Consider the following 27,926-nt stretch of genomic DNA (forward strand, 5'->3'; position numbering starts at 1 on the left):
CAAATTCCACTCACTATTTGCTCTAATAAGATTCATCATGGCACAGATATGTGGCAGTGTTAATTGCTATGAAGTACCTACTACTGAGTAATCTAAAGGCCATGGCCAAGTACTTAATCATGGAGGTCACATCCTACAAAATCAGTAGCTTGTCTCTTCAATAAGTGAATTATTTTAGGTTGGTGTCTGGATACTTCGATCATGTGCTGCAGATTACTTGTAGAGTAGTAATTTATGAAAAATGTGCTTTGTTTTAATGCCACTTTTAATGATTATTATGACTAAATACATTCATACAGTTTTACAGTTCTGAAACAGATATAGGAGAAATTGAAAAATGACATATAAAATTTGGGCGTGAATCATCCACATGTAATATTGCTGGAAGAATTCTTTGAGATATTACATTAGTAACAGTGTTTTGATTAGTATCTGAAAACTTTATTTCAGGTGCAAGTAAAAATGTTCCAAAAAGTGCAGCAGAATCTGGTGGTGTACGCAAACCTTCGTATCTTGGCTTGTCATGCTCTGTGAGTGGATACGGGAGGGCATCTGCATACGGACTGCGCTCGAGAGATCACAGCCCAGCACCAACATCTGTTCAGCCTAGACTTAGCACACCAGTGCAAGCCATGGATGATGCAGAGTGTGTACGTTAAATTTCTGGCACTTGCTTTTTGTTACTACTGTCATGTTTTGCCTCACTGGTGAAACTGTGGTAGACACTTAACATTCAGTATTTAGTGATTATAATTAAAGAAATTGAGCTGTCGTTTTTTCCTTGTAAGTTTGTAAGTTACATGCTACTTTTATTTGTCAGATGATTATTGGTTTCTATTATGTGGTAAGTGAAGGAAATATTTTAAATGTGGACACAATTTTGACTGTAAAAACATTTATTTTGATGGTAAACAGTCTTGGTCAGTTTTTGAACATCCTCAGACCATCATACTGAAATTTAAATATAGAATGGATTTAGCTGGATGTCTGATAATAGCAGTAACATAAAATCATCATATATAACAAATATTAAAAGAACAAATTATAACAATTGCGGCAGGCAGTGATGGTGAATGAAGCTGGTGTTGTAACTCAGTGTCAACTGCTAAGGAGAGCAACACAGTTGTTGCTTAAATATGTGATGCTCTGCCCACTGCATACCGAATTACATCAGCTATAGCTAATGAGGTGTACAACAAGTAAAACAGTGTGTGTGTGTATATATATATATATATATATATATATATATATATATGACCCGAAAGTGAATAACAAATGAAGAAAGATGTACATTAAGTGATATAAAGTAAATGCTATAAACAGCATTTCCTCAATATGTGATAAGATAACCAGTCATAATCAGAGGTGAGGACATCTGTGGAGGATTTATTGCAAACTGTCAGATTTTATGCCACCAAAGACAGCGATTAAGTGACGCCAATGGTTCCCATGGGGCTGTGGTGTATCAATATGCGACATCCAGCAAATGATATCAGAGCAGTGACAGTGACTGGATGTTAAATATGTACTGGCAAACTCGAAAATGTAAAACAATGACCTGTGAATATAGTTGTTTACAGATGAATATTCCATGAAATTCCATAAAATAGGCATACATAATGTCAGATGTATAGGAATACAGGTAACATCACTACCATACAATACATCAGACCCATCTAAGTAGTCATAAATGTAAAACAAATGCATAAGCAGTCAACAGTTTAAAAATACTGTGAATGTGACTAAACAACTATAAAGTCCATTAAATAGCAATAAGCATGAAGTTACAATTATTATTTGGAGGAAGAAAAGAGGAATAAAAATCGAAGCGGAACGGCATTTTTTAGTTAACTTGGAGCAAAATCCTCATGTTACATAAAGGGAGGTACTGCACAGTAATTATCACAAAACTAGGCCTATGGAGGTAGTAATGAATAAAAAGTAAAAACATAAGCAGCCAAGAGTTTAAAATATATTGAACCAAGTTTTATAAAATCATGAAAACATTTATTAAAAAATAAGAGAATAAAAGGGGAACAGAAAAGCAGGAACATTTTGTAGTATGTCTTCAAAAAAAAATGATGGAAATACTTGTCTCTGAAGTCTTGTTGCTCATTCAGTATAGACAGGGGTTTATTTTTCTAGTGAGTATAAATTTTGGTATAAATCCTTCCAAATGATTGTGATGTCTTTTTGTTATTGTTATTGTTTCTATGGCTAATCAGTCGCAACTTTGAATTTGTTTTCTGTTGAAACACAAACACCACTTCCACGCTGCTTTCATGGTAAAAGACTACAGCACTTAAGCAGTATTTTCACATGCACTGCGACCTAGTTGCAGTCTGTAATACCTAGCATGGCATGCATTCTACATGTCGGCCTGCATGCCAGTACGTATTTAACACCCAGTTGCTGCCACACCTCTGAAATAGTCTTCTACTGTATGGCACATGTCAATATGATGCCGTCTCTTTGGGAACTATTAGCATCGTTTAATTGCTGTCTTTGGTGGCACAAAATCTATGCATTTGCAGTAAATCCCCACAGATGGCTATCTATTCTCACAACTGATAATCTTGTTATCTCTCTTGTGCATGTATTTATCACATATTGACAAAATGTTGTTTATAGTAGTTACTTTATATCATGTAATATATCTATTTGTTCATTTATTGGCTTTCATGTAACCAATTTGTATATACCTTATTGTAATAACTGTATTATGTCCTGTATGCCTGATTGGCTATTGCTGATGTAATTTCGGTATGCAGTGTGTGAATCATCACATATTTAAATAACTACATTGTTCTCCTTAGCAGTTAACACTAAGAGTTAAAACACCAGCTCCCACCACCACCACCACCACCACCACCACCACCACCAAGGGATATAATTTATCTTCTAATATTTGTTATATAATGTATTTTATGTTATTACTGTTATCAGACATCACATTAAATCCGTTCTATCCAAAAATTACTGAAGGAAATGTAGTTTTCATTGAAACACTGGGAAAAAAATTTAACATAATGTCTGGTTCATGCAATAGTAGCAGCACTCTAAAATATTTTGCTATTAATGGAAGTTCGTCTTGATATTAGTTGCAGTTTCGGTGCTGATGTATTAGTGTGTGGAAGACATTATTAGGAAGCCATAAACTGCTGTAATTTTGTACTTGAATTTGCCAAGCTCAGGCAGTTGAATAAACATGAAAGAAACTGAAATAGTGGTGTACCACATCATATTCTCTTCATGGATTTTTATGTTTCATTGATTAATTTTAAAAGAATGCAATAGCTTGCAAATTGGACACAAGTGTACATTGTTACCAAATTTGTCAACATTGACGTGTAAACATCAGTGAATTAAATGAATCTTCCATTTTCAGTTATATTTTAGGTTACAAATTTTGACACATTGATGAAAACACTTGTCTGGTCAGAACACTGGTTGTAAGGCAGCCCTTCTTTAAGCCATTTATTAGGTTCCTTAGGGCAAGTAATCCAAAATATTCCAGATTTAATGAACTGGTGATTTCTTAACTTTCACTGCTTCTTAAAAATTCAGTTTACATGTTTTTGAACTTGGGAAGTAAACTGCTGACATATTTTCAAAGGACATCTTCAATTCAGTCTTTTTTAAAAAAAAGTTCCCTCAGAAAGATTGGGAAATTCTGGGGCCATTCCACATCAAATCACGCAGGTCATGCCACCCATCATCTCAGATTTTCATAAAACTTTGCACATTTGCCTATATTTATAATGTAAGAATTTCTGCAAAATCTTTTTGCTCTCACACTAAAACTTTATATCAAATTTTAAATGCAGTGATATTCTGATAACTGGGCTCTGCAGGAATGTCAATGCAAAATTGTACTTACCAGCATAAATGCCCATAAGTCAGGTGTTTATGAAGCTTTTGATTTGGAATTTTTTTTTCATAAGTTAAGAAAAGCACATACTTAACAGACATGTAATTATTTAAGTGGTTAAGTTACAAAGAACAATACAAAAATTTAATATGCATCACTTTCCAATTTCCGTAAAAAGTACACACATTGAAAAATGTGCACACATTCCTCCAGCCTGGTGGGAACTTATAATTGGTCTTAAATAATTCCAAAGACAGTATACTTTGTAGTAAAATAAAATTATTAATGGTTTTTTCTACAAATGGATGCACAAATCTGAAATCACAATACTTTGTGATTTAAAAAATAATTCTAAGAAAGTTCATCCATATCTGACAACCATTGCTTGAGATTTTCACGGAACGTTTCTACTGCATGTCAATAGTCAGTGCAAAATTGCTCCATATTTCAAGTAATTTGAGGGGAAAAAATGGAAATTTTTACAAACATAAATGCTGCAACTATGATGATGATGATGATGATGATGATGATGATAAGCAGACACAGCAAAACCAGCAAAATATCGCCCCATAACATGCCTACCAACAATATACAAAATATTAACTTTAGTCATTACACAGAAATTAATGACACATACAACACACAACAAAATTATAAATGAAGAACAAAAAGACTGCTGCAAAGGAACACGAGGATGTAAAGAGCAACTGATAATTGATGCAGAGGTGACATATCAAGCTAAAACTAAACAAAGGTTGCTACACTACGCATACATTGATCACCAAAAAGCTTTTGATAGTGTACCCCACTCACAGTTACTACAAATATTGGAGATACACAAAGTAGACCCTAAATTGATACAGTTCCTAAACATAGTAATGAAAAATTGGAGAACCACACTTAATATCCAAACAAATTCAAATAATATCACGTCACAGCCAATACAGATTAAGTGTGGAATATACCAAGGAGACTCATTAAGTCCTTTCTGGTTCTGCCTTGCTCTGAATCCACTATCTAACATGCGAAATAATACAAATTATGGATATAATATTATTGGAACATACCAACACAAAATCACACATTTGCTATACATAGATGATCTAAAACTATTGGCAGCAACAAATCAACAACTCAACCAATTACTAAAGATAACAGAAGTATTCAGCAATGATACAGATATGGCTTTTGGAACAGACAAATGTAAGAAAAATAGCATAGTCAAGGGAAAACACACTAAACAAGAAGATTACATATTGGATAACCACAGCGACCAGCGACTGCATAGAAGCGATGGAGGAAAAAAAAAAAACAAAAAAATAAACAGATGCCTATAAGTATCTAGGATACAGACAAAAATAGGAATAGATAATACAAATATTAAAGAAGAACTAAAAGAAAAATATAGACAGACTAACAAAAATACTGAAAACAGAATTGACAGCAAGAAACAAGACAAAAGCTATAAATACTTATGCTATACCAATATTGACCTACTCATTTGGAGTAGTGAAATGGAGTAACACGGACCTAGAAGCACTCAACACACTTACACGATCACAATGCAACAAATATAGAATACATCACATACATTCAGCAACAGAAAGATTCACATTAAGCAGAAAGGAAGGAGGAAGGGGATTTATCGACATAAAAAACCTACATTATGGACAGGTAGACAATTTAAGAAAACTTTCTAGAACGAGCAGAAACTAGCAAAATACACAAAGCAATCACTCATATAAATACACCGGCTACACCACTACAATTTCATAACCACCTCCACAACCCTTTAGATCACATATCAACAGATACGAAGAAAGTAAATCGGAAAAAGAAAACACTACATGGCAAGCACCCGTATCATCTAACACAGCCACACATCGATCAAGACGCATCCAACACTTGGCTAAGAAAAGGCAATATATACAGTGAGACGGAAGGATTCGTGATTGCAATACAAGATCAAACAATAAACACCAGATATTACAGCAAGCATATTATTAAAGATCCCAATACCACAACAGATAAATGCAGACTTTGCAAACAACAAATAGAAACAGTAGATCACATCACAAGCGGATGTACAATACTAGCAAATACAGAATAACCCAGAAGACATGACAATGTAGCAAAAATAATACATCAACAGCTTGCCTTACAACATAAACTAATAAAACAACACATTCACAAATACAAGTATGCACCACAAAATGTACTGGAGAATGATGAATACAAATTATACTGGAACAGAACCAGTATAACAGATAAAACACCACCACATAACAAACCTGACATCATACTCACCAATAAAAAGAAGAAATTAACACAACTAATCGAAATATCCATACCCAATACAACAAATATACAAAAGAAAACATGAGAAAAATTGAAAAATACATCCAACTGTCTGAGGAAGTCAAGGACATGTGGCATCAGGATAAAGTTGACATTATTCCAATTATACTATCAACTACAGGAGTCATACCACACAATATCCACCAGTACATCAATGCAATACAGCTACATCCAAACATGTATATACAGCTACAGAAAACCGTAATTATTGATACATGTTCAATTACCCGAAAGTTCCTAAATGCAATGTAACATATACCGTACAGTTAAAAGGAAGTCACGCTTGATCAAGGTCCGCGTCACTTTCCATTTTTGACCAGACATAACGTCTGAGAAAAGAAAGAAATAGTAATAATAATCACAGAAAGTATATCATTTTCAAGACATTACTGTCATAGTTCCTAGAGGTCACAGAAGGGATGTATCTTCATTTTTTAATAAAGATTACTATTCTTGATTTATGGGAATATAGAAAATTAACTTGAGCTGTTGTGGTTCAAACAATGATTTTTAAATATGTAAAATACTGGCAGCTGATAAAAGATTTAGTTTTATTACAACTCTTGTAGTATTTTTAAAAAGAGCCCTGAGTTTTGATAGATATTGGACGTTCATTTAACATAATCACATCATTGCTCAGACGATCATTCACGTCAATTATGTAAACCGACAACATATAGTAAGGCTGCCTCATGAAAGTATGGAACCAAAAGTTATAAATGTAATTGAAACATTTTCAGTTCATGGATTAACTTTACTTAGGGTGTCAAATTAGCACTTTTAAAAAATTATTCTAGCCACACTAACGTTTTAAAATGTACATGTTCAGCAATGAAGATCTCTTACGCTATCAATGAAACTTCTTAAGATTATCGCTGTTTTTAATCCACTGTGACAAATTATATTCTGTTAACTTCATATCTTTTTCATTACGGTAATACATTCTGCCCAATGATGTTGATTTATATACACCAACAGCACATAAAATGTTTTACAAAGGCACAAAACAAGAGTCTTCTGTCTCTCAGGCCAAAAGAATGATACTGCTGGTCCAGGTGGGTGGAGAAAAAGTAGTTAAATGTCTCCATCTTAGACATTTCTGATGAAGGAAAAGTACCACCTGTCATCATATACAGCTGCTACAAAAGAATTTTGTTGAAGACTAGTGCATGTCCATTGTGGGGGCATTTTCATTGAATGAGAAAATCATGGAAAGCTTTTCAGAGGACTTACTCTTCTAGTCTCTAAAGAATCACAAGAAAGTGGTATGTAATTGTGAAAATTCCTGGTACCAGGTATTGTGCAGGTTGTCAAAAATCTATTCTTGAGGTTCTTGCATAGGAAATCTATATTGAGTTCTCTAAGAAGTGAAAAAAAGTAAATATTAGCTTTGCAGAAATCAAACACCAGATGCAGTTGTTATTTGTCCATCAACTAGTTGAAGACTAGCTCTTTTCAATATATGTTTTATAGTTCCTCCCAAACCATTGAACACAGATTTACTGTGGTTAGTAGCGAAAAAGGAATACTCAGCATCAATAGAAAAATTGTTTTCGTGCTCACACAAATTTTTAAATCTTTTCTATTCTTATATTGAGCAACTCATTCATCAGTGAAATGATGCACTTTCTTCACTTGGAGGTAATGCTCTGCCAGCTACTTAACCATTTTTTTCTGGACAGCATTTACAAATCCTGCATCATCTTCCATATCATCACTTACAAAGCAATGGATTCACTATGACCAATTTACATTCTTCATTTACTGCATAAACACACACAGGATGGGTTGTACAGCTGCTTCTTGTCCAGTTGTAACTCTGAATTGCAAAACTGTAGTTTTCAGCAAAATCCATTAACAGAATTGCTTTATCCAAAGCTAGATTTTCTTTCAATTTTTTCAATGATTTTGACTGACACTTGGATATAAATGAGTGTGGTTTAAGTGCCTGTAATTTTGTTACCAACAAGTCTATGTATTCACAAACAGTTGCAGACTGCTTTACCAATTCTGCCCGATGATCTGTGTTTATCCACTGGCTGAACTCAATTTCCTCATCAGCATATTTGTAAGAGAATTTCTGTTTTAATAGTTCTGACAGTTTGCCATCACTGGGACAATTATCACAGTGGTTAAGCATGCAGTGGTAGTTTTCAGAGTCACATACAAGAAGTTTCATAAGTTCTTTGTATGTTTCTTCAATGTGTTCTGCATCCAAAGGCAGTTTTAAATTTTGGTGGCACACACACACACACACACACACACACACACACACACACACACACACACACACACACACAGAATGAGTGCTGGCAGCACCGGGTAAAATACCACTTTGGTCTTGACGAACAAAATTTAGAAAGACCGAAGTTAATGTTCAGATTCTCTCATTTAAAACGAGAGTACAGTTCTCTTAAGTTGCAAGGGAGGAGTCTTTCTTGCATATACACATTCTTCTGAACGGTAACTTTTTCTTTTGCGCTTGGTAGCATTTGACTATATTGTCGCAGAAGAAGCTGAGTAGCACTGTCACTGTGGTGTAGCAGTTATGATACTAGTGTTGCATGGAGGGTTGAGAGTTCAAAACTCACCTGAACTGTGAAATTTTAATTTCTATATTCAGTTCGAGGACATTCTAGAAGTATCCACAAATATCAAGAATCATTGTACTGGAATGTTCTGCAGCTGTATATATACTGTAAGTGTTCTGGCCAGAGGCAGTTCGCTCTGCACTCTTGTATGTGCAAGTGCTGAATACACCTTCTACGTGACAATATTCATCATTTTGGTAGAAATCAATGACAGTGTTTACCACTTCATCAGGAGTAACTGGCCCCCTTTTTGGTTCAGGAATTGATAAAATACCAATTTCTGTTTTCAATTTCCTTGCTTGTCGAACCACATACTCACTAACATTGAATTCCAAAATTGTTTTATTTTGACCAAGAGGGTGGAGCGAAAGTTGAAATTGCACTTTTTCAGGCTCACTTACGCTAGGCACTTTTTCTATTATTAACAATATATTGGCATCAAAATCTTCGGCTTTATTAACAATGTCATCGTCAAATTTTTCTTCTCTACGATCAGAATCTTCCAAACTGCAAGCCTGGCACACTTTTCTTTTCAAAATGTGCTTCACTTTTTCTAGCTTCTTTTTGCCATATGAAACCTTGCTGTCATTTGGAATGGAGTGAAGTTTTAAGGCAGAGCACCCCAAATCATGTAAAGTTTTATTTGCACTCTGAACACTTTCTTAGTACTGATTTGTGAAATTTCACCTCCGGGTCATCTGCATAGTTTGATTTCTATCAGTGATGTCAGTTTTCTGGTCACAAATCTTATGACATGCTGTGCACAGTTTTTGGCCTGGTTTTCCTTAGACTCTTTCAGTGCTTTTTAGACAGACAAGCAAATTGACCTCAAAGATTTTTTAACTGTTTGTGTTTTTAGAAAGGATCAGAAGTTCTTTCATGACCTTCAAAAACTTTTAAGTAATAGTATCTGTGATGTCCACATACAGCTGCACTTACTTGATTTTGTGGAAAGCTTGTGTTGGACCACAGCAATATCAAATCTCATTTGTCTTCACTCAGCTCTTCTATTTTTTGCAGAGTATTTACTAAGGTATAGGTTGTCAAATGACATGGTGTTTTTAGTAATTTTTAAACAGTGAATGAATTAATTTTCAATTGCAATTAACTGAGTATTAATGCATGTAAAACATAATTTATACAAGTGGAATGTTAGGTCCACACCACAAACAGATATGATCTGTCTCATAGAAAGTCAAAGAGCAACTGAGGCCAAATAGACTGTTTCATGCCAGTTATTCTCAACAGTAAATTTCAGCAATTGTTGCATTGTTTCCATGCCTAGAAAGCTTTCAAACAAGCTACTGCTGTCTAAGAGCACTATTTTATCACTGTGAGCAGGTGACTGGCTGAACACACAAATCATATCTATTATAGTGTTTAAAAAATTACTGAATTAGTCGAATGAAAGGAAATAAATTTTCAAACTTAAAGTCAACATGCCTGCCTGGAATGAGTTATACTTAAATATGCTAATTTGATACCCATGCATCTGAGGCAGTGAGACAGTGAGTGGATGAACTTACCTAAAATGACCCTTTTCCATCATAGCAAAATGTATTTTGATTTCAGATATGTGTCATAAAATTTTTATTTTATTAGAAAAGTTAGAATTTAGGGGATTATTTAAGACCAAAATCAGGTTCCCAGCAAGTTGGAGAAATGTGATATAAACATTTTTTCACACAGTCACAGTTTTTGTGAAATTGAAAATTAACACTAATATTTTTTAAAAATTTTCTTTGTAACTTTACTGCTTCAATAAATGGATATCTGTTAACTGTATGCCTTACTTCTGGAAAAAAAAAAAAAATCGAAATCAAAAGCTTCATAAACACCTGAGTTATGGGCATTTATGCAGATAAGTACCATTTTTCTTTGACACTAACGCAGAGCCCAGTTATCAGAATATCACTACATTTAAAATCTGTTACAAAATAAAGTTGTAGTCTGAGACCAAAAAGATTTTGCAGAAGTTCCCATGTAATAAGTAAAAGCAAATGTGCAAAGTTCTGTGAAAATCGTAGATAGAGGGTTACAAATCCTCGAATTATTGCGTGTTTTGACGTGGAATGACCCTGTGTGCCTGTAATGCACTAGGTGTGATATGGTAATTTGTCATAGTGGTAACTGATCAGGATTGGTGTGATGCATCCGTTGTATTAAACCGTTGACTTTAGGTTTACAAAGACCAAATAGAGAGAAAACATTTCAGATATGGACCTGTAAATTTACAGAGTGTTGTTCACTATGCAGTGGAGTGCCACACAGATTTCAGTTACTTCAAAGTTCCTCACATTGCTACAGTATGTACTTGCTTTCAAAGTACATAACTGTGTGTAAAACTTTCTTGGTTCATATCTTATGTATATTGTCTTTGTTGTTCATTTTGTGAATTTTTTCCAAATATTAAACAATGAAAAAAAGTCTAAACTTCTTTCTTGTTTTGCATTGAATAGCACTCTGGGCCAACTGCACGAACATTGATTAAAAAGCAAGATAACTGAGAGTTCCGTGATCACTGCTAAAGCTTAATCACCAATAAATTCTCTCTGTGTTGCACCAGTGATTAACACTGGTTAGCAAAATGCATTCAGTTAACTGGGAATTTGACTGCAGTAACTCACTGTGTTACAAAGGAAAGTGGTTATTGTACATTCAAAGATAATAATTGCTGTCTGTGGTACTTACATGCACTTCCCAGTTTGTTATTGTAGTGTGGCTATTGTTACTGCAGTACGGAGATAAAGAAAAGTACACCGAATTTCTCGAAATTTCAAAATGATACATTTTTAGAACTGGTAGGCTTTGATGAGAATTTTAGAATGCAAAAAATGCACAGTTTCATGTTTCACTGTGTAAATGTTCTATGGTGTATTAAGTGTATTTAATACAAATAGTATTAATCATTTATAAAATGTGTACATGAAGTGGAATCAACCATTCCCACAACTTATAAATAATTTGATTTCGTTTATTGCACTGAATGTTGGTGTGTGTGTGTGGTGGCATAATAATGTAACAGGTTATTAAATTAAGTAGTGACAAGATTTTAATTATTCCACAGAGCCAGGCTGTCGAGCAACAATATCCCATATTATTAAATTGTGGTCCCTGATGATGTGGTAGGAAAATGAAAAATAAGATTTCCTGTTCTGTGTTATATCTCGCAGAAGATTGAATACTTCTGAGAGTATAATCTGCTGTACCAGTGACTTCAGGAAATCATCCAGTGCACTGAAACCATACATCAGACTGTAATTCTGCTCAGGAAGAAGCTTTATGTATTGTGGAGACATTGGTGCTATGATAACCGATAAATCAGTGATAATTCTTTGCGGTGTTGTCCTATGTACATTAGTACCATTTTTAAATGGCTACTCTGTTTGTAAAGATTAGGAAACATCGTTCCATTGAAGAAAGGTGCTGGAACAAAATTTTCAAAACAAAAATTTATTACAAAATCCGTTCATGACAGATTTTTTTAAAAAATTCCTTCTTACTTGCTACAAACACAAAGCTGCCTAATTTCTACTGCAATTTTACAACGGCTTCAATCATTTCAATTTAACAATTAAAAAAACTTTCAATAAAATCTGGCAGTGGACTAAATTTTAAAGGGACAACTGTAATCTTAAAAGGATATTCAATAAACAAGGGTAGCCTAACCAACACTGGTTGCCTAAAGAAACTACAGGGTTATTACAAATGATTGAAGCGATTTCACAGCTCTACAATAACTTTATTATTTGAGATATTTTCACAATGCTTTGCACACACATACAAAAACTCAAAGTTTTTTTAGGCATTCACAAATGTTCGATATGTGCCCGTTTAGTGATTCGGCAGACATCAAGCCGATAATAAAGTTCCTCCCACACTCAGCGCAGCATGTCCCCATCAATGAGTTCGAAAGCATCGTTGATGCGAGTTCGCAGTTCTGGCACGTTTCTTGGTAGAGGAGGTTTAAACACTGAATCTTTCACATAACCCCACAGAAAGAAATCGCATGGGGTCAAGTCGGGAGAGCGTGGAGGCCATGACATGAATTGCTGATCATGATCTCCACCACGACCGATCCATCGGTTTTCCAATCTCCTGTTTAAGAAATGCCGAACATCATGATGGAAGTGCGGTGGAGCACCATCTTGTTCAAAGATGAAGTCGGTGCTGTCGGTCTCCAGTTGTGGCATGAGCCAATTTTCCAGCATGTCCAGATACACGTGTCCTGTAACGTTTTTTTCGCAGAAGAAAAAGGGGCCATAAACTTTAAACCGTGAGATTGCACAAAACACGTTCACTTTTGGTGAATTGCGAATTTGCTGCACGAATGCGTGAGGATTCTCTACCGCCCAGATTCGCACATTGTGTCTGTTCACTTCACCATTAAGAAAAAATGTTGCTTCATCACTGAAAAAAAGTTTCGCACTGAACGCATCCTCTTCCATGAGCTGTTGCAACTGCGCCGAAAATTCAAAGCGTTTGACTTTGTCATCGGGTGTCAGGGCTTGTAGCAATTGTAAACGGTAAGGCTTCTGCTTTAGCCTTTTCCGTAAGATTTTCCAAACCGTTTGCTGTGGTACGTTTAGCTTCCTGCTTGCTTTATTCGTCGACTTCCGTGGGCTACGCGTGAAACTTGCCAGCATGCGTTCAACCGTTTCTTCACTCACTGCAGGCCGACCCGTTGATTTCCCCTTACAGAGGCATCCAGAAGCTTTAAACTGCGCATACCATTGCCGAATGGAGTTAGCAGTTGGTGGATCTTTGTTGAACTTCGTCCTAAAGTGTCGTTGTACTGTTATGACTGACTGATGTGAGTGCATTTCAAGCACGACATACGCTTTCTCGGCTCCTGTCGCCATTTTGTCTCACTGCGCTCTCGAGCGCTCTGGCGGCAGAAACCTGAAGAGCGGCTTCAGCCGAACAAAACTTTGAGTTTTTCTATGTATCTGTAGTGTGTCGTGACCATATGTCAATGAATGGAGCTACAGTGAATTTATGAAATCGCTTCAATCATTTGTAATAGCCCTGTAGTTAACAAGATCTTGTTAGGAGATTCTCAAAATGGCCAACAATAATTCCCATTCCCTTGGGCCGGACACAGAATGGCCAAGCCTACCCAGTCACCTGTCATCACAGTCAAACCCACGATCACACGGAAGGCAAAATAAGCAGGCTTCTAGAACACACAGAGAAGTGCCATTAATTTAACAAGCTTCACACACACACACACACACACACACACACACACACACACACACACACACCCACACCCTTCCCCTCATGCAGTTGGATGATAAGGAAAAAGTCTTTGAGAAAATTACTTTGGTCACAATATGGTAATAACAGCTTCTCCTTTGTTGAGCTCAAATGCTTGACGGTTAAGCGAAAGGTTCCTGATCCATCACCACACCACAGTTACTGTTTGAAGTTGTTTGTGAAATTTTGAACTGCTGCAATCAACACCCTGAGTATATGTTTAACAAAGTTAGCGTGTCATCACAAGTCCACACAGTTCCCAAGTGCAGCTCACCAAGTTATTGTTTGTACGTATCTGCAACAAAGTCCTGCTGGATGACAAGGACGCACACACACTCATCCTGGTTGAAATGAAAATGTACTGAGACTGAACACAGTGTCCACTTTGCGGCTGTATCTTGCTACTTCTGGATGCTGCTGCACAGAGCAACTGCCAGCACAAGTGCGTCCTGCACCTTCTCACGGCTTCCTCAACAACATCTGACTAACCTCTTTGTGCATATGGCATGCCATTTCATAGGTTTCGTGCTGCACAGAACCTGCATCCCTGAGTGTGATACCAGCAATATTGCATAGTGCAAATCTATAGGGCGGACTTGATGTGGACAAAACAGTTTTCAATAACTATATTAAATGCATCCGTTGGATATGCCCTTAATGTCTTTAGAACTCTGTTCATGGGAGGTGAAGGGTTATTTAGATTAGTAGGCAATTCCAAGCTTTCGTTGATTTGGCCTAGTAACCATAACACTGTTTTGAAAGACGAAATCTTGCTTCAAATTTCTTGTCACCATAATCTTTGAGAGAATTTCCTCTTTTGACAACTACTCCAGTACAGTTGCGGTGATGCTTTGTGGTAAAGGTATAATATTTCATCATCTATGCCATCTAAAACGTCCAAATGCACCATCAACTTACATTATTTTAATTGCGATTATCTCCCTCACCGGCCGCTGTGGCCGAGCAGTTCGAGGCACTTCAGTCCGAAACCACGCTGCTGCTATGGTTGCAGGTTCGAATCCTGCCTCGGGCATGGATCTGTGTTATGTCCTTAGGTTAGTTAGGTTTAAGTAGTTCTAAGTGCCATAGTGCGTAGAGCCATTTGAACCATTTTCAACTCCCTCATTTAACCGATGTTGATGAAGTGGAATTTTGCATTGACTAGGGTTACATGCTGACTTAACTGCAGTAAACTTTTAATCAGCGTTGGTGCAGTCAGTCATGACAGGACCAGAAAAGACTAGAACCAATCTATACTTGGGCTTTCTTCAGTTGTGAGGCTCTTTGTAAGTGACTTTGTTCATTGGTACAGTGTAGTACTTTGTCTTCATCAGATTGTTTTTGATCTCTCTCCTGAAAATCTCAATGCTTAAATGAAATTTTGTTAGCTTCACTTAGTTGTTCACGTAATGTTAATAACTACTCCATTCATGTAGGTACTTTGACTTGGTTACAACAAACTGGAAGAGCTGTAGAGCTTTGTCTGCAGGCAGTACCACACTTACCCAACGGATAGTATTATGTGTTGTAGCTACTAGTAAATGCTAAACTGTGCTGTCTCTTTTATGCTAGTGAGTGATACTGTTCCTGATACGTTGGTGACTTTACACTTGACTTCACAGAAAAGAAGGCTGCGGCATCCTGTGAGGACTTGACTTTTAACAAAACATAGGTGAAGTAGCTTCACTTCTTTCCCCACAAAAATTGTTGTACTGGACAGTTTACAGCACTCAATAAAAAGTTTATAGATGGAAGACTGAAGAACTTCTGCAGTTGTTTTAAAATATTGCATACCCAGCTACTTGCATTATCATTTTAGTACCAAATCTACTTGAAAGAAAATTTAGTTTTATAGATGTCAGTATGTCCATCATGTGTAATGCAGATTTCAAGAACCAAAGATTGGCTACTTGGTCTGGAAACTGAACAAAAAATGAAATAAGCTGCTCATTGCATAGGAGGTACCAATATGGAAGGTAATTAAACAGTTCTGCAAATATGAGAATTTCCTTTGTCAGATAAATAATATTAAGTTGTAAGTTTTATTAATAACCAGAAAATTAATAAATAAAGTATTAATATTAAAGGAATCCAAATAAAGAAGAATTATTTTAAGAATAAACACGAGCTTTTGAGCCATCAAAGTTTTTGCATTCAAGCATTCTCACACCCTGGCCCAAAAGGTGAAAACTTCTTGGCCTAATAAACAGTTTAACGTAAGGGATGATAATGGGTGATTTTGAAACACACGTTAAAAAAATGGATTACTTTTTTGCTAAAATTTTCTGATTTTGTGCTAGCTGAAATAACTGTAGTGGAATTTGTAGACAACAGAATATAAATCACAGATACATTCCTTAATAAAAGCAGAAAATGGAAGGTAACAGACTCAATTAAAAATGAGCTTGAATTAAAGTAATTTTAATTAAATCTTCTGCAGAAAAAAATAAAAATATACAGGGTGGTTATAATTTAACTTCAGCTTCTTGAGCCAGTGTATAAAGAAAACTGTTTACTTTAAGGATAATCAACTTCATAGGAATGATGTTCAGATTGTATACTGCAGGATTTGCAGTGTTAGTAGTGTGTCATGGCTTGCTGGTAAGGTGCAGCTACTGGTACAGCAAGATAGGGTTAATAGACAAGTGCCAGTGTGAATTAGTTTCAGCCAATCAATGTCATGTCTGGACAAGGTGAGCAGGGCTTTACTCCTAAAAGTGGTATTAGCAAAACAGCAATAGTACAGATGCTATTTGTAAGTAAATGCATTAAAGGAATATGGAGAGGTCCTCTTTCCACAGTGCGGTTGAACATGATTTGGAAGTTAGAATTACCAGGCAATTTGGGAATTGCTCTTGGGAGAAAGCAGTGGCCAATTGCACCACAAATGGTTGAAGTTACTGTAGCCATGGCTGAGAATGCTGGATGTAAAGTGCAATCTTGGAGTATCGCATGAGCTGTGTCACGTCAGCTGAACGCTCCATCGTCCACCATTCAGAAATGCTACGAATAATTCTGAAATTGTATCTCTAGTATGGTTGCAGGTGGATGCAGATGGCCGTCACATTGGGCAATGTTTGTAACCCAGAATGTAAACATTTTATACTATTAACAGTTGTTACCCCGTCATGTGTAAATTAATTTTTTAATACTTTATTCGTTATCTCTCTTCTCCGTGTCCGTACAGATGCTATCACAAAGTTTCATTGTCCTATAGTCCCTCATTTTTCATGGGAGCCTCTCAAGTAGTCAAAGTTTAGTTATAAACACCCTGTATATTTTTTGTGTAGAACAGTGTCAGATAACTATGTTGCCCATGCCATGCTTTGAAGGCAGCCTGGCCTGGATGTGCTATTATAAAATAGTGGCTGTAGAAAATTCAACTCTGAATTGCAAATTGTTGTTAAAAAAATCATCATTTTTATTTAATATTCTTAGCCAAATACTGGTATTATGTGCCTTATACGGCACAGTATGCATTAGCATTCTGTCATCGCCCACATAAATTCTGCACCTTTGATGATATGTCTCGATGTTTCAGAGGTAAAGTTAAGCAAAGCCTGGTTTCTACAAAACTAGATCTCTCCCAAAATTATCACAGTAGTCCTGTGAAATATGTTGAAAAAAATCTCTAACAGTGAGAGAATCTTTCTATCCCTCCTTGTAATATAAAAATTCAAAAGTGTCAACTAGGTTACATGCACATATACTGAAAAATGTGCATTATCTGTGTATCCTGGCTGTAAACTAGAATGCATTATAGTAAAACCTATATTTTGTTGCTGAGTGAAACACTCATTTCAGCCACAAAATGAAAGCTTTTATTTGTTATGCTTTCTGAAAATGTATGCTATAAAATATTGTGTAACTTTTACTGTATAATGTCATGGGTGGCAGTTACCCAAACTTTGAGTGTTGCATGTAGCATAATGAAATTGGTAAGTACAATTTTTTCATCTTTCTTCCTTTACATATGAGTTAGTTAAAGATTTGAATAATTCTTTATAGAAAATCTAGAAATTATTGCTGTAAGGAGTGAAGTTATCTTGTTGCCCATCAGCATTTCTCTCTCTTTCCTGATTGTGGATACCTCCATTTGTGCAGATTAGCAGATTAATTTGCAAGGATGCCTTTCAAGTCTTCAGGTTGTTGAGTTTCTGCCATATTGGCAAGCTTATTGGTGTTCTTGTGAAACTTTTCTCTTGTGGAATCGGGCTGTGTTGTTAGTGACGTGATGTCTTCTTGGTGAGTTAGATTCCACCCTCTCACTCACATGAGGTAAGGCAATATCATCTCGGTATGTTCTGCTTTCCTCAGTGTTGGCTTTCTGCCTGTTTTGTCATTGTGATTGAGACATGGGCATTGGCTGGGACTATGGAATATAGATTAGCATTTTTGTAGTAAGAGTTCCAGAATCAACCAAGACGACATATTTGAAGTGTCAGAATGAACCAATGAAACAGTCTACAGTGCAGATATTTATATGTATGATTTTATATTCACACTTACATTACTGAGGTAAAGAAATAGAAAAGTATTCCTCATTCATAAAGTTGTACCTTATCTGCATTTCATATACACCAATGTATTAGCTAAAATAAATCATACAGAAAGTTTATTCAATGCATTTTTACCTCTGCAAACTCCTTAAAATTTAGGGCAATGGTTTAGTTAATTTGATGCAGCACAGTAACTATTATGAATAGTCCTTCATTGAGCGAATGAATCGGACAGTAAGATGTGCAAAAATAATTTTTTTTCCACCTAGTAGTTTCCTTAAAATTGGATGTGTGTTTCATAGTGGATGGAACGCCGTCTCTCAACACAGAATGCAAGAAGCATGTCTGTAGCAGTGAAAGGGATAATGCAGCGAGTTTTGAAAGAAGTCTTAAAAACAAAAATTTTTCTTTAAAGAAAATAGACTTGAAGCATGTAACAAATCTGATTATGGGAAGACATTTCAATCAGGATTTTGCTGCTAAAAGTGCACTAAAACTTAATGTATATGAACAAAAAATATTGTTGCTAAAAGAAAGCATGCAATCTCACACTACTGGCATACTAGAGAAGTTACGAGAAAGATCATCCTTCAAATATGACTTAACACATGTGATTTTGTGCTTGAATCCAGAAATCATGTTAAACCACAAAATAACTGAAAGATGATGAACAGTATCCCTTGCAATTTTGGTATAAAACAATGTCACATTCAGAGGCAGACTGCGCCAAACTTGAATTTGGAGATTTGCAGAGAAAAGAGAATTGAAGAAAAGATAAAATCTTAATAGAAAAGCGAAAATTCTCTCTCTAATTTGTCGATTGATATACTCACATTATCTTTAAAGCCGTGTCCAAATTTCAAAGATTTTGTGCAAATAATTTTAATAATCTCACATGGAAGTGTTTGTTGGGTAAGGCTTTTCTGTAAACTCTGAAATTATATGACGTAAGAGAAACTCTGGACCTCAGCCACAATCTGGCATTGAAATAAATCCAATGGTGACAAATGAAAATCTGTGTTGGATCAGGATTCGAAGCCAAATTTCCCACATTATATGATTGGTTGTGTTAACCATTTAGACTATCCAACCATGCTTTCCGTCCAACTCAAATTACCAACATGTCGCACACACCATATGTAGCATCCACTATCTGTGATCCTCTTTGCTGGCAGATTTACCAGATTCCTGCTAAGAGTTCACACTTAATATAAGTCTGCACTGAAGGTATCATTATTTGCTGTCAGGTGCACATGTACATACATACATATATATACAGGGTGTTACAAAAAGGTACGGCCAAACTTTCAGGAAACATTCCTCACACACAAATAAAGAAAAGATGTTATGTGGACATGTGTCCGGAAATGCTTAATTTCCATGTCAGAGCTCATTTTAGTTTCGTCCACGTACGCTCAATGGAGCACGTTATCATGATTTCATACGGGATACTCTACCTGTGCTGCCAGAACATGTGCCTTTACAAGTACGACACAACATGTGGTTCATGCGTGATATAGCTCCTGCACATTTCAGTCGAAGTGTTCATACTCTTCTCAACAACAGGTTCGGTGACATATGGATTGGTAGAGGCAGACCAATTCAGTGGCCTCCACGCTCTCCTGACCTCAACCCTCTTGACTTTCATTTATGAGACATTTGAAAGCTCTTGTCTACGCAACCCTGGTACCAAATGTAGAGACTCTTCGTGCTCGTATTGTGGACAGCTGTGATACAATACGCCATTCTCCAGGGCTGCATCAGCGCATCAGGGATTCCATGCGATGGAGGGTGGATGCATGTATCCTCGCTAATGGAGGACATTCTGAACATTTCCTGTAATAAGTGTTTGAAGTCACGCTGGTACATTCTGTTGCTGTGTGTTTCCATTCCATGATTAATGTGATTTGAAGAGAAGTAATAAAATGATCTCTAACATGGAAAGTAAGCGTTTCTGGACACATGTCCACATAACATATTTTCTTTCTTTGTGTGTGAGGAATGTTTCCTGAAACCTTTTTGTAACACCCTGTATATATGTGTGTGTGGTGTCTCCCCTCGGGGGCTCAAGACTCTTCCGCGAGTTCGGACACAGAGCTGTTACTGCCTGTTCTTCATCCTGGGCTGCATTTACTGCTCCTCGTCCCCTTCCCCCCTGTCCTCGCTGCTTCCCTCTGCCCCTTCCTTCTCCTCTCTGTTTTCTTACCTTACTTGATCTGGCTATCCACCTGGTTTTTGGTATTACTTCCAGTTTTTGTTCCCCTTGCCTTTTCTTTTTCACCTTTCATTTTTGGCTTTTTTGGTCCCCCTTTGGGGTGTGACCTCCATTTCTAAATTTTCTGTCTGTAGTGTGAGCCATTTTGGAAGAAATCCTTTCCTAGCATGGATACTGTAATTCATTCTCCCACATCCCCACTCACCCCACTGGGTCACAGACTGGTGTAGGCAGTCCTTATAGTGGGGGCTGCTATGTACCCATCTTGCTGAGGCCACTGACAACACAGGGATCAAATTTTTGATAAGCTTTTATCCTTGATACTGTAGAGGATTTGATGAATTGCATAATCTATTACCAACTTGGTGTGGAGCTATATAACTTTAAAAGTTTTTGCAAATTTCGTTAATTTCAAATTTTTCACATCATAGCATGAACTTATTATATAATGTGTTTCTGGCGATAACACTCCGCTGCCAGAAAGAAACGTATGTTAACAGAGTAGACATAAAATTTATATTCACTGCTAAGAGAACACTATCATCTTGATGAGAACTTAAGATAAAATTACAGAAAACTACCTTTCAGTTTTGTTGAAACTAAATTTGTATATTTCCATGAAAGTAAAACATGAATTGATCAGACTCTGCAATATTCATGTAGTTTCATACAGTTTCCAATTAGTCCCCCAGAGCTTTTAAGGAAGCAAATAAATTTGGATTAGTAGTAGTTTCTTGTAAAATGAAGAACGGCATCGGTTTTTGAGAACTTTTTAAGGAGTGTGAAATATATATTTTGTAAGAAACGGAAAGAAACACTGATGTGAGACTATTTTGCAAAATAAGTGTACAAATGGTATTACTAGTTCTATTTTAAGATCCAAAACTCTTGATGTCTCTCATAAGGTGACAGTCTTTCATTAGTGGAGTGCAGTTGTTCTGAAATTTTTATGTAGGTGTGGCCCTGAATAGCGTATCATTTAGTTTAAGTTCTATTATTATTACTATTATTATTATTATTATTATTATTATTATTATTATTAAATAAAACAGGATGGGAGATCATCAACCAGAGTCAATGGTCATGTCCAGAATTCTGATGATCCAGACTGCAGTCATCCCATTATGGCTGTGCCTGGAGCGGTTCGTGTTATTGAATTGGAACTGGCTACTCAGCAAAAGGGTTTCGTGCAGCATCAGCAAGAGCCAGATTCTCCTGCAAAATCTGTTGTTCAGCAGAGAGTTGAACGGCTGTATGGGCCTGGTGCCCTGGCCCAGGCTTTCTTAAAAAGAATAAGTGGTTCAGTGCCAAAATCACCTACCATTGATGATGATTCACAGGTTAGTATTTTGGATGCATATGTTTGAGGTAAAGTCCAAAATAGATCTTAAAATGACTGACAACAGGTAAAAATAAGTTTTGTAACGATAGTAATGAAAAAATCCTCCTCCCCCTTTTGAGGGATATCACCACAGTTGCTAATGCACAATAATAATGATTAAGTAAACAAGAGATACTGAAATCTCATGTTTTCCTTGCCAATTAAAGAGGGAAGAGGAAGAGAGATAACACTGCACGAATTTGAAAATGAAATTGACTTACATTGCTTCTTCTGTTTTTTATTTCAACTTTGTGGAGTTACCCTTCATAACTTAAATGCATTCTGGGATTGTTTTTTCAAGTCATCTTATTTGTTCATGTCAAGTTGAGTTTTGTGAGCCATCTATGACACTTCCTTCCTCTTTACCGATCTTTCCCCATCCTTAGTTATTTGTGTGATTCCTTCCTTTTTTTCTATTTCAGCCCTTAATTTGTGTCACTAAACTTTTAGTTAGCTAAAATTAGGTTGTGATGCTTAATGGTGCACTCTGAGAGAAACTTAATTCTCACTAATAAATAGTATCAGTGACTAAATGTATAAAGAAAGCACAGAGTAGCAGGTGTTGTAATAGTTGTACACTCTTTCCAGGTGTCACCTTCGGAAAATGATATTAAGGTGGTATGTAGTTCTTCACCCCCAGCTCTGCCTGTGCTGAGGCACCTAAGACCAGAGTTTCGTGCTCAGCTTCCTATAGGCAGAACGCGGCGTGTCCCACCACCGACTCACCAAGAGTCGGAGTTGGCAGGATCTACCTCAGAACAACAACAACAACCTCCTCCTGACTTACGACCAGCTGCTCCTGATGTTGTACTTCCACGTCCCACTCTGACTCCTCATGAATCAACTATCAGGGACGGCCATTTCTTCCTGAAGGTTAGATATGTACTTTCATTGCACGTAAGTTTGAGTAGAGTTAAATGTTGCTGTTTAAGACGCTTTAACTTGGACGATATTAACCCTGACCATCATTTAGTATGTGTGTTGTTGTATCACATCCTACAAGGTGATCTGTGTTTGAAATGTTACCCACAAAAGTACCTTGTGCTTCATTTCACCTATTTAAGTGTGTAAGCATTATTGAGGGTGGTCTATTGATAGTGACCGGGTGAAATATCTCACGAAATTAGCATCAAACAAAAAATAACAAAAAATTTGTTAGAGCGTTACGGGGGAAACAGATGGCGCTATGAATGGCCCTCTTGATGAGGCTGCCATAAGTCAAATTCATAAAAACTGCTATTTTTTTTTAAATAGGTACCCCCACTTTTATTACATATTTGTATAGTACGTCAATAAATATGAACGATTTGGAACATTTTTTTCGCTTTATGATGGATGGTGCTATAATATTCTAACACTTATAATATGCCTCACCCATTTAGATAAACAGTTGGTAACAAGGTGGTTTTTTAAATTACAACCCAAAAAGTAGTTATATTTAGACTTTATTTTTGTTGTTCCAGTGTGATACATTTACTTTTGTGTCCTTATCGTAAATTATGGGAATGCGTGCTGTTACTGCATGAGCAACTATAATAACCTCATTAATTAATAAATGCTCAAAATTATGTCCTTAAACTTCAATGCATTTGGCAATATGAGTGACAAAATTCCTCAACAGTGAGTAGATTGCGTTCAGTGATTGTCGCACATGCATTGACAATGTACTGATGCATGTTTTCAGACATTGTTGGTGGATCACGATGACAAATATCTTTAAATTTTCCCCAAAGAAAGAAGTCCGGAGATGTAAGGTCCAGTGATTGTGCAGGCCATGGTATGGTGCTTCTATGACCAATCCATCTGTCATTAAATATTTTATTTAATACCGCTTCAACTGCATGCATGCTATGTGCCGGACGTCCATGTTGAAAGTACATCGCCATTCTGTCATGAAGTGAAACATCTTATAGTAGAATCAATAAAACATTAATTAAGAAATTGGCATACATTGCACCATTTAGAATGCCATCGATAAAATAAGGGCCAATTAGATGTCCTCCCATAATTCCACACCATACGTTAACCCGTCAGGGTCACTGATGTTCCACTTGTTGCAGCCATTGTGGATTTTCCGTTGCCCTATAGTGCATATTATGCCGATATACGTTACCTCTGTTTGTGAATGACACTTAGTCACTAAATAGAACTCTTGAAAGAAACATGTTATCGTCTTGTAATTAATATTGTGCCCAGTGGCAAAAATTTAAAAGATGTTCAAAATCACCACTGTGAAATTCCTGGTGCATATAAATAGGGTAAGGGTGGAATGTATGATGTAGAATTTTCAAAACAGATGTTTTTGAATGTCTTGATTCTTGCTCAGTTCTCTGCTACTGACGTGTGGATTAGCCTCAGCTGCAGCTTAAACACTTATTTGGGCATCTTCATTTGTTGCAGTTCTTGGTTGCTACTTCTTCTTTGGCTGAACGCTTCCGGTTTCTTTAAATACATTAACTATGAGACAAAAGGTCTGAACAATTGTATGTTGTGTGCCAGGATAACGATCAATATACAAAACACAAGCTTGTTGGGCATTTTGATCACAATAGCCATAAGTAAATACCATATCTACCTTTTCTGTGACTGTTAAACATTCCATTTTAACAAGATTGTATTATTATTTCTGGACAAGCATATTATCATACCTAATTTAAGTAATGAATTGCACACAGTGCTATTGGGTGCTTTGCTACATTTGTGAGAATTTTACAGCGCCATCCATAACAAAGTGAAACAGATGTTCCGAATCAACCATTCCTATTTATTTATGTACTTTATGAATATGTAATAAAAAATTGGGGTACCTATTTAAAAAAAAATGCAGTTTCTATGAATTTGACCTATTGCAGTGCCACCTAGTGGGCCATCTATAGTGCCATCTGTTTTCTCCTGTCACGCTTGAACAGATTTGTTGTTCTTATTTTTTTGTTTCATGCTAATTTTGTGTGACATTTGGCCCAGTCACTACAATGGACCACCCTATGTAGTGCTTTCCTTGCAACATGAACTGTTCTGTGAGAAAATCTTAGTTATCACACATCAGCATATTACACCATTATGTGTAGTAAAAATATTGCATTTCATACTTTTGAGAATGATATATAGTGTATTATAATTAATAGTAATAACTGACATAATTGAAAGTGTATGATGATAGAAGCAAAAACATGGGTCCAAAACTGAACCATTCGTAAAATATTTGTAAATGTGTGATTAAGAGTTGTCATTGGCTTCAGTATGAAATATTGTCCTAGTTAGTACTAATGTGTTGGAAATGTAATGGTCTTTAAGTCTGGGCTCAAATTTCACCCATGGCACATGGCTGGAGAGTGTGGTGTCTGTTGGAGGAGTCACATTCTTCTGCCGATGTAGGAAGACATCCAACATGCCAATATGGTCAGAGATGGATGGGTCAAGAAAGGCCTGTACTGGACCTAAAATTTCCTTTCCAGGGTCATCTCAAAAGTGAACTGTGAAGTGTATATGAATGGCACTCACATTGATGCGAATGAGGAACTGGAACAACTGATTGTAGAGTCTTTTCAAACTTTGAGATATACAAGGGTGTTTGAAAGAGTTTGTAACTTGTGGCAGAGACGAATATAGTATTCTGCAAATGTACAGTAAACTGTTAAATGTACGAGGGTTGAAACTTAAACATTAGCAACTATTTATTTAGAACTTACACAAAACATGTTTCAAAGTTTCACTGTCCTTGAAAAATAGTCACCAACATTGTACTTAACCTGTTGCCAGTGGTATGGATGTCATAGGATACCATTAGCTATACACTTGAGCATTGTCATGCAAAATGAAGGGTGGGTCACACAAAGTGTCATAGCTTCTTTTTCTAAGCTGGTCGCAGACTGCATTTAAAAAATGGGAACAGCTTAGAGAAGGAATGGGTGACACTGTCTGCAGGACCTGCCCATCATTTAGCAGGACAGTGCTCGGATGCATATGTTGTCAGTTGTGACTGATATGCTCAGCTGGGAAATGCTGCACCTTCCACCATACTACCCAGACTTAAGCTCCTGTGACTCCAACTTGCTTCCTAAATTGAAGGAAGCACTTCATGGCAATTGCTTCAGTATTGGTAGAGATTCATTGCGCAGTGGACTACACCACTCAAATTATCAGCACAACGGGTACTGCTAAGGCTATCCTAAGACTTCCATATCACTGGCAACAGGTTATGCAGAATGCTGGTGACTACTTTGAGCAACAGTAAAACTTTGAAACACACATCTATTCTTAAAAGTTGTAAACAAATAATTGCCACCATTAAAGTACCAACCTTTGTAACATAATGAAGTAGTCGAATAAAAGCTACGTGGAATTCATGCTGCATCAAACTTATATTCAGGCTCCAAACTTCCAACTACTTCACCTGTCATCATCAAGCATTTGCTGCAGGCTGTTTCATACTTAATTTAGTTGGCCAAATTGTCTTGAAAATGTCACGAAGTCATAAACTTCCTTATGTTTCCAGAGATGTCTGTGATAGAACTACATTGGTGTTGGTGACTGTTGTTTGGTGCTTGGCTGTTTTATTTCTCTGTTGCCCTTCATCATAAAGTGCTTTTTCCATGCACCAGTTAGGGAATAGCTGCTGTCCCAGTTAAAGTTGTTCTGATTCTTGGTTGTTGGCAGAATCCCAGTAGGTAAATGCATGGTATAATATTTTCATTTCAGCAAACCTAATCATATGTTTGTTCATGAGGCTGTGTTTGGCAACAGATTTGGAGAAACTGTATGTAATGTGATGCCAGTGCTCTGTATTGTCCTGAAACCATTCGTGTTGAATGACAAGTGTAACAGCTACAACATTCATCAGTAATTTTATAAATTTCAGGAACACAGAGGCCAAGGCTGTCATTTACTGTCTCCAGGTACTCTTAGATGTACTTGGGTAATCAGAAAATGGATTGAGTTCAGTTTCTGCCTAGGACTCTGCCTATTTTATTTGTTGCTCTGCAGACAAGAAGAGATGCTATAGGCTGATAATCTTCAAATGATTCTGTGTTTGTTTCTTAGGGATGGCTACCAAAATATTGTGGAATATTTTTCAGAATCTAATATCTGAATCCATGTGTTCTTGTCACAGTTTTAGGTTTGTGTATCAGCGCGTTTAAAATTGCTTTCTTTTGGGTTGGTGCCGGCCGGGGTGGCCAAGCAGTTCTAGGCGTTACAGTCTGGAACCATGCGACCGCTACGGTCGCAGGTTCGAATCATACCTCGGGCATGGATGTTTGTGATGTCCTTAGGTTAGCTAGGGTTAAGTAGTATTAAGTTCTAGGGGACTGATGACCTCAGAAGTTAAGCCCCATAGTGCTCAGAGCCGTTTGAACCATTTTTGGGTTGGTTTGTAAGTTTTGCACATTGAGATATAGGTCATTATGTGTTGGCTACCAGTAAACAGGGACCTATCTGCTCATCTGATTCTCATTGAAGAAGAATTTCTAAAAAAAGGGTAATTTCCATTCTCTCCCCCCCTCATCCCATCTCGGCACTGAATTTGATGTTAGAATTATCAATTAGCAGGTGTATAGCTTAGATTCCATGTGGCCAGATCATAAAGGTGTCATCACCATAGTGAAAGAAGCAAGATGGATGAAGAGGAGTTAAATTCAACTTGTGTTCTTCAAAATCTCTCTGTGAAAACCAATGTTATCATGCTGAAGTTGTGGTGTATTTCTTGTTAATGTAGGCCATGGGTGAAATTTGAGCCCAGTTAGATGGAGACTTA

General features: G+C 36.6%; 1 protein-coding gene across 2 annotated transcripts in view; it reads left to right on the forward strand.

Moving 5' to 3' along the window:
• Nucleotides 1-27,926, forward strand: part of LOC126248809 (disks large-associated protein 2-like) — a 95,505-nt gene that overhangs the window by 29,523 nt on the left and 38,056 nt on the right. For both annotated transcript variants that reach the window (XM_049950211.1, XM_049950212.1), the window contains 3 exons: nt 451-650; nt 21,846-22,133; nt 22,763-23,047. In XM_049950211.1, coding sequence (XP_049806168.1) covers nt 451-650; nt 21,846-22,133; nt 22,763-23,047 — 773 coding nt within the window. The remainder of the gene's footprint in view (nt 1-450; nt 651-21,845; nt 22,134-22,762; nt 23,048-27,926) is intronic.

Source organism: Schistocerca nitens, chromosome 3, assembly GCF_023898315.1.
Source record: "Schistocerca nitens isolate TAMUIC-IGC-003100 chromosome 3, iqSchNite1.1, whole genome shotgun sequence".
Taxonomy (NCBI): Eukaryota; Metazoa; Arthropoda; class Insecta; order Orthoptera; family Acrididae; genus Schistocerca; species Schistocerca nitens.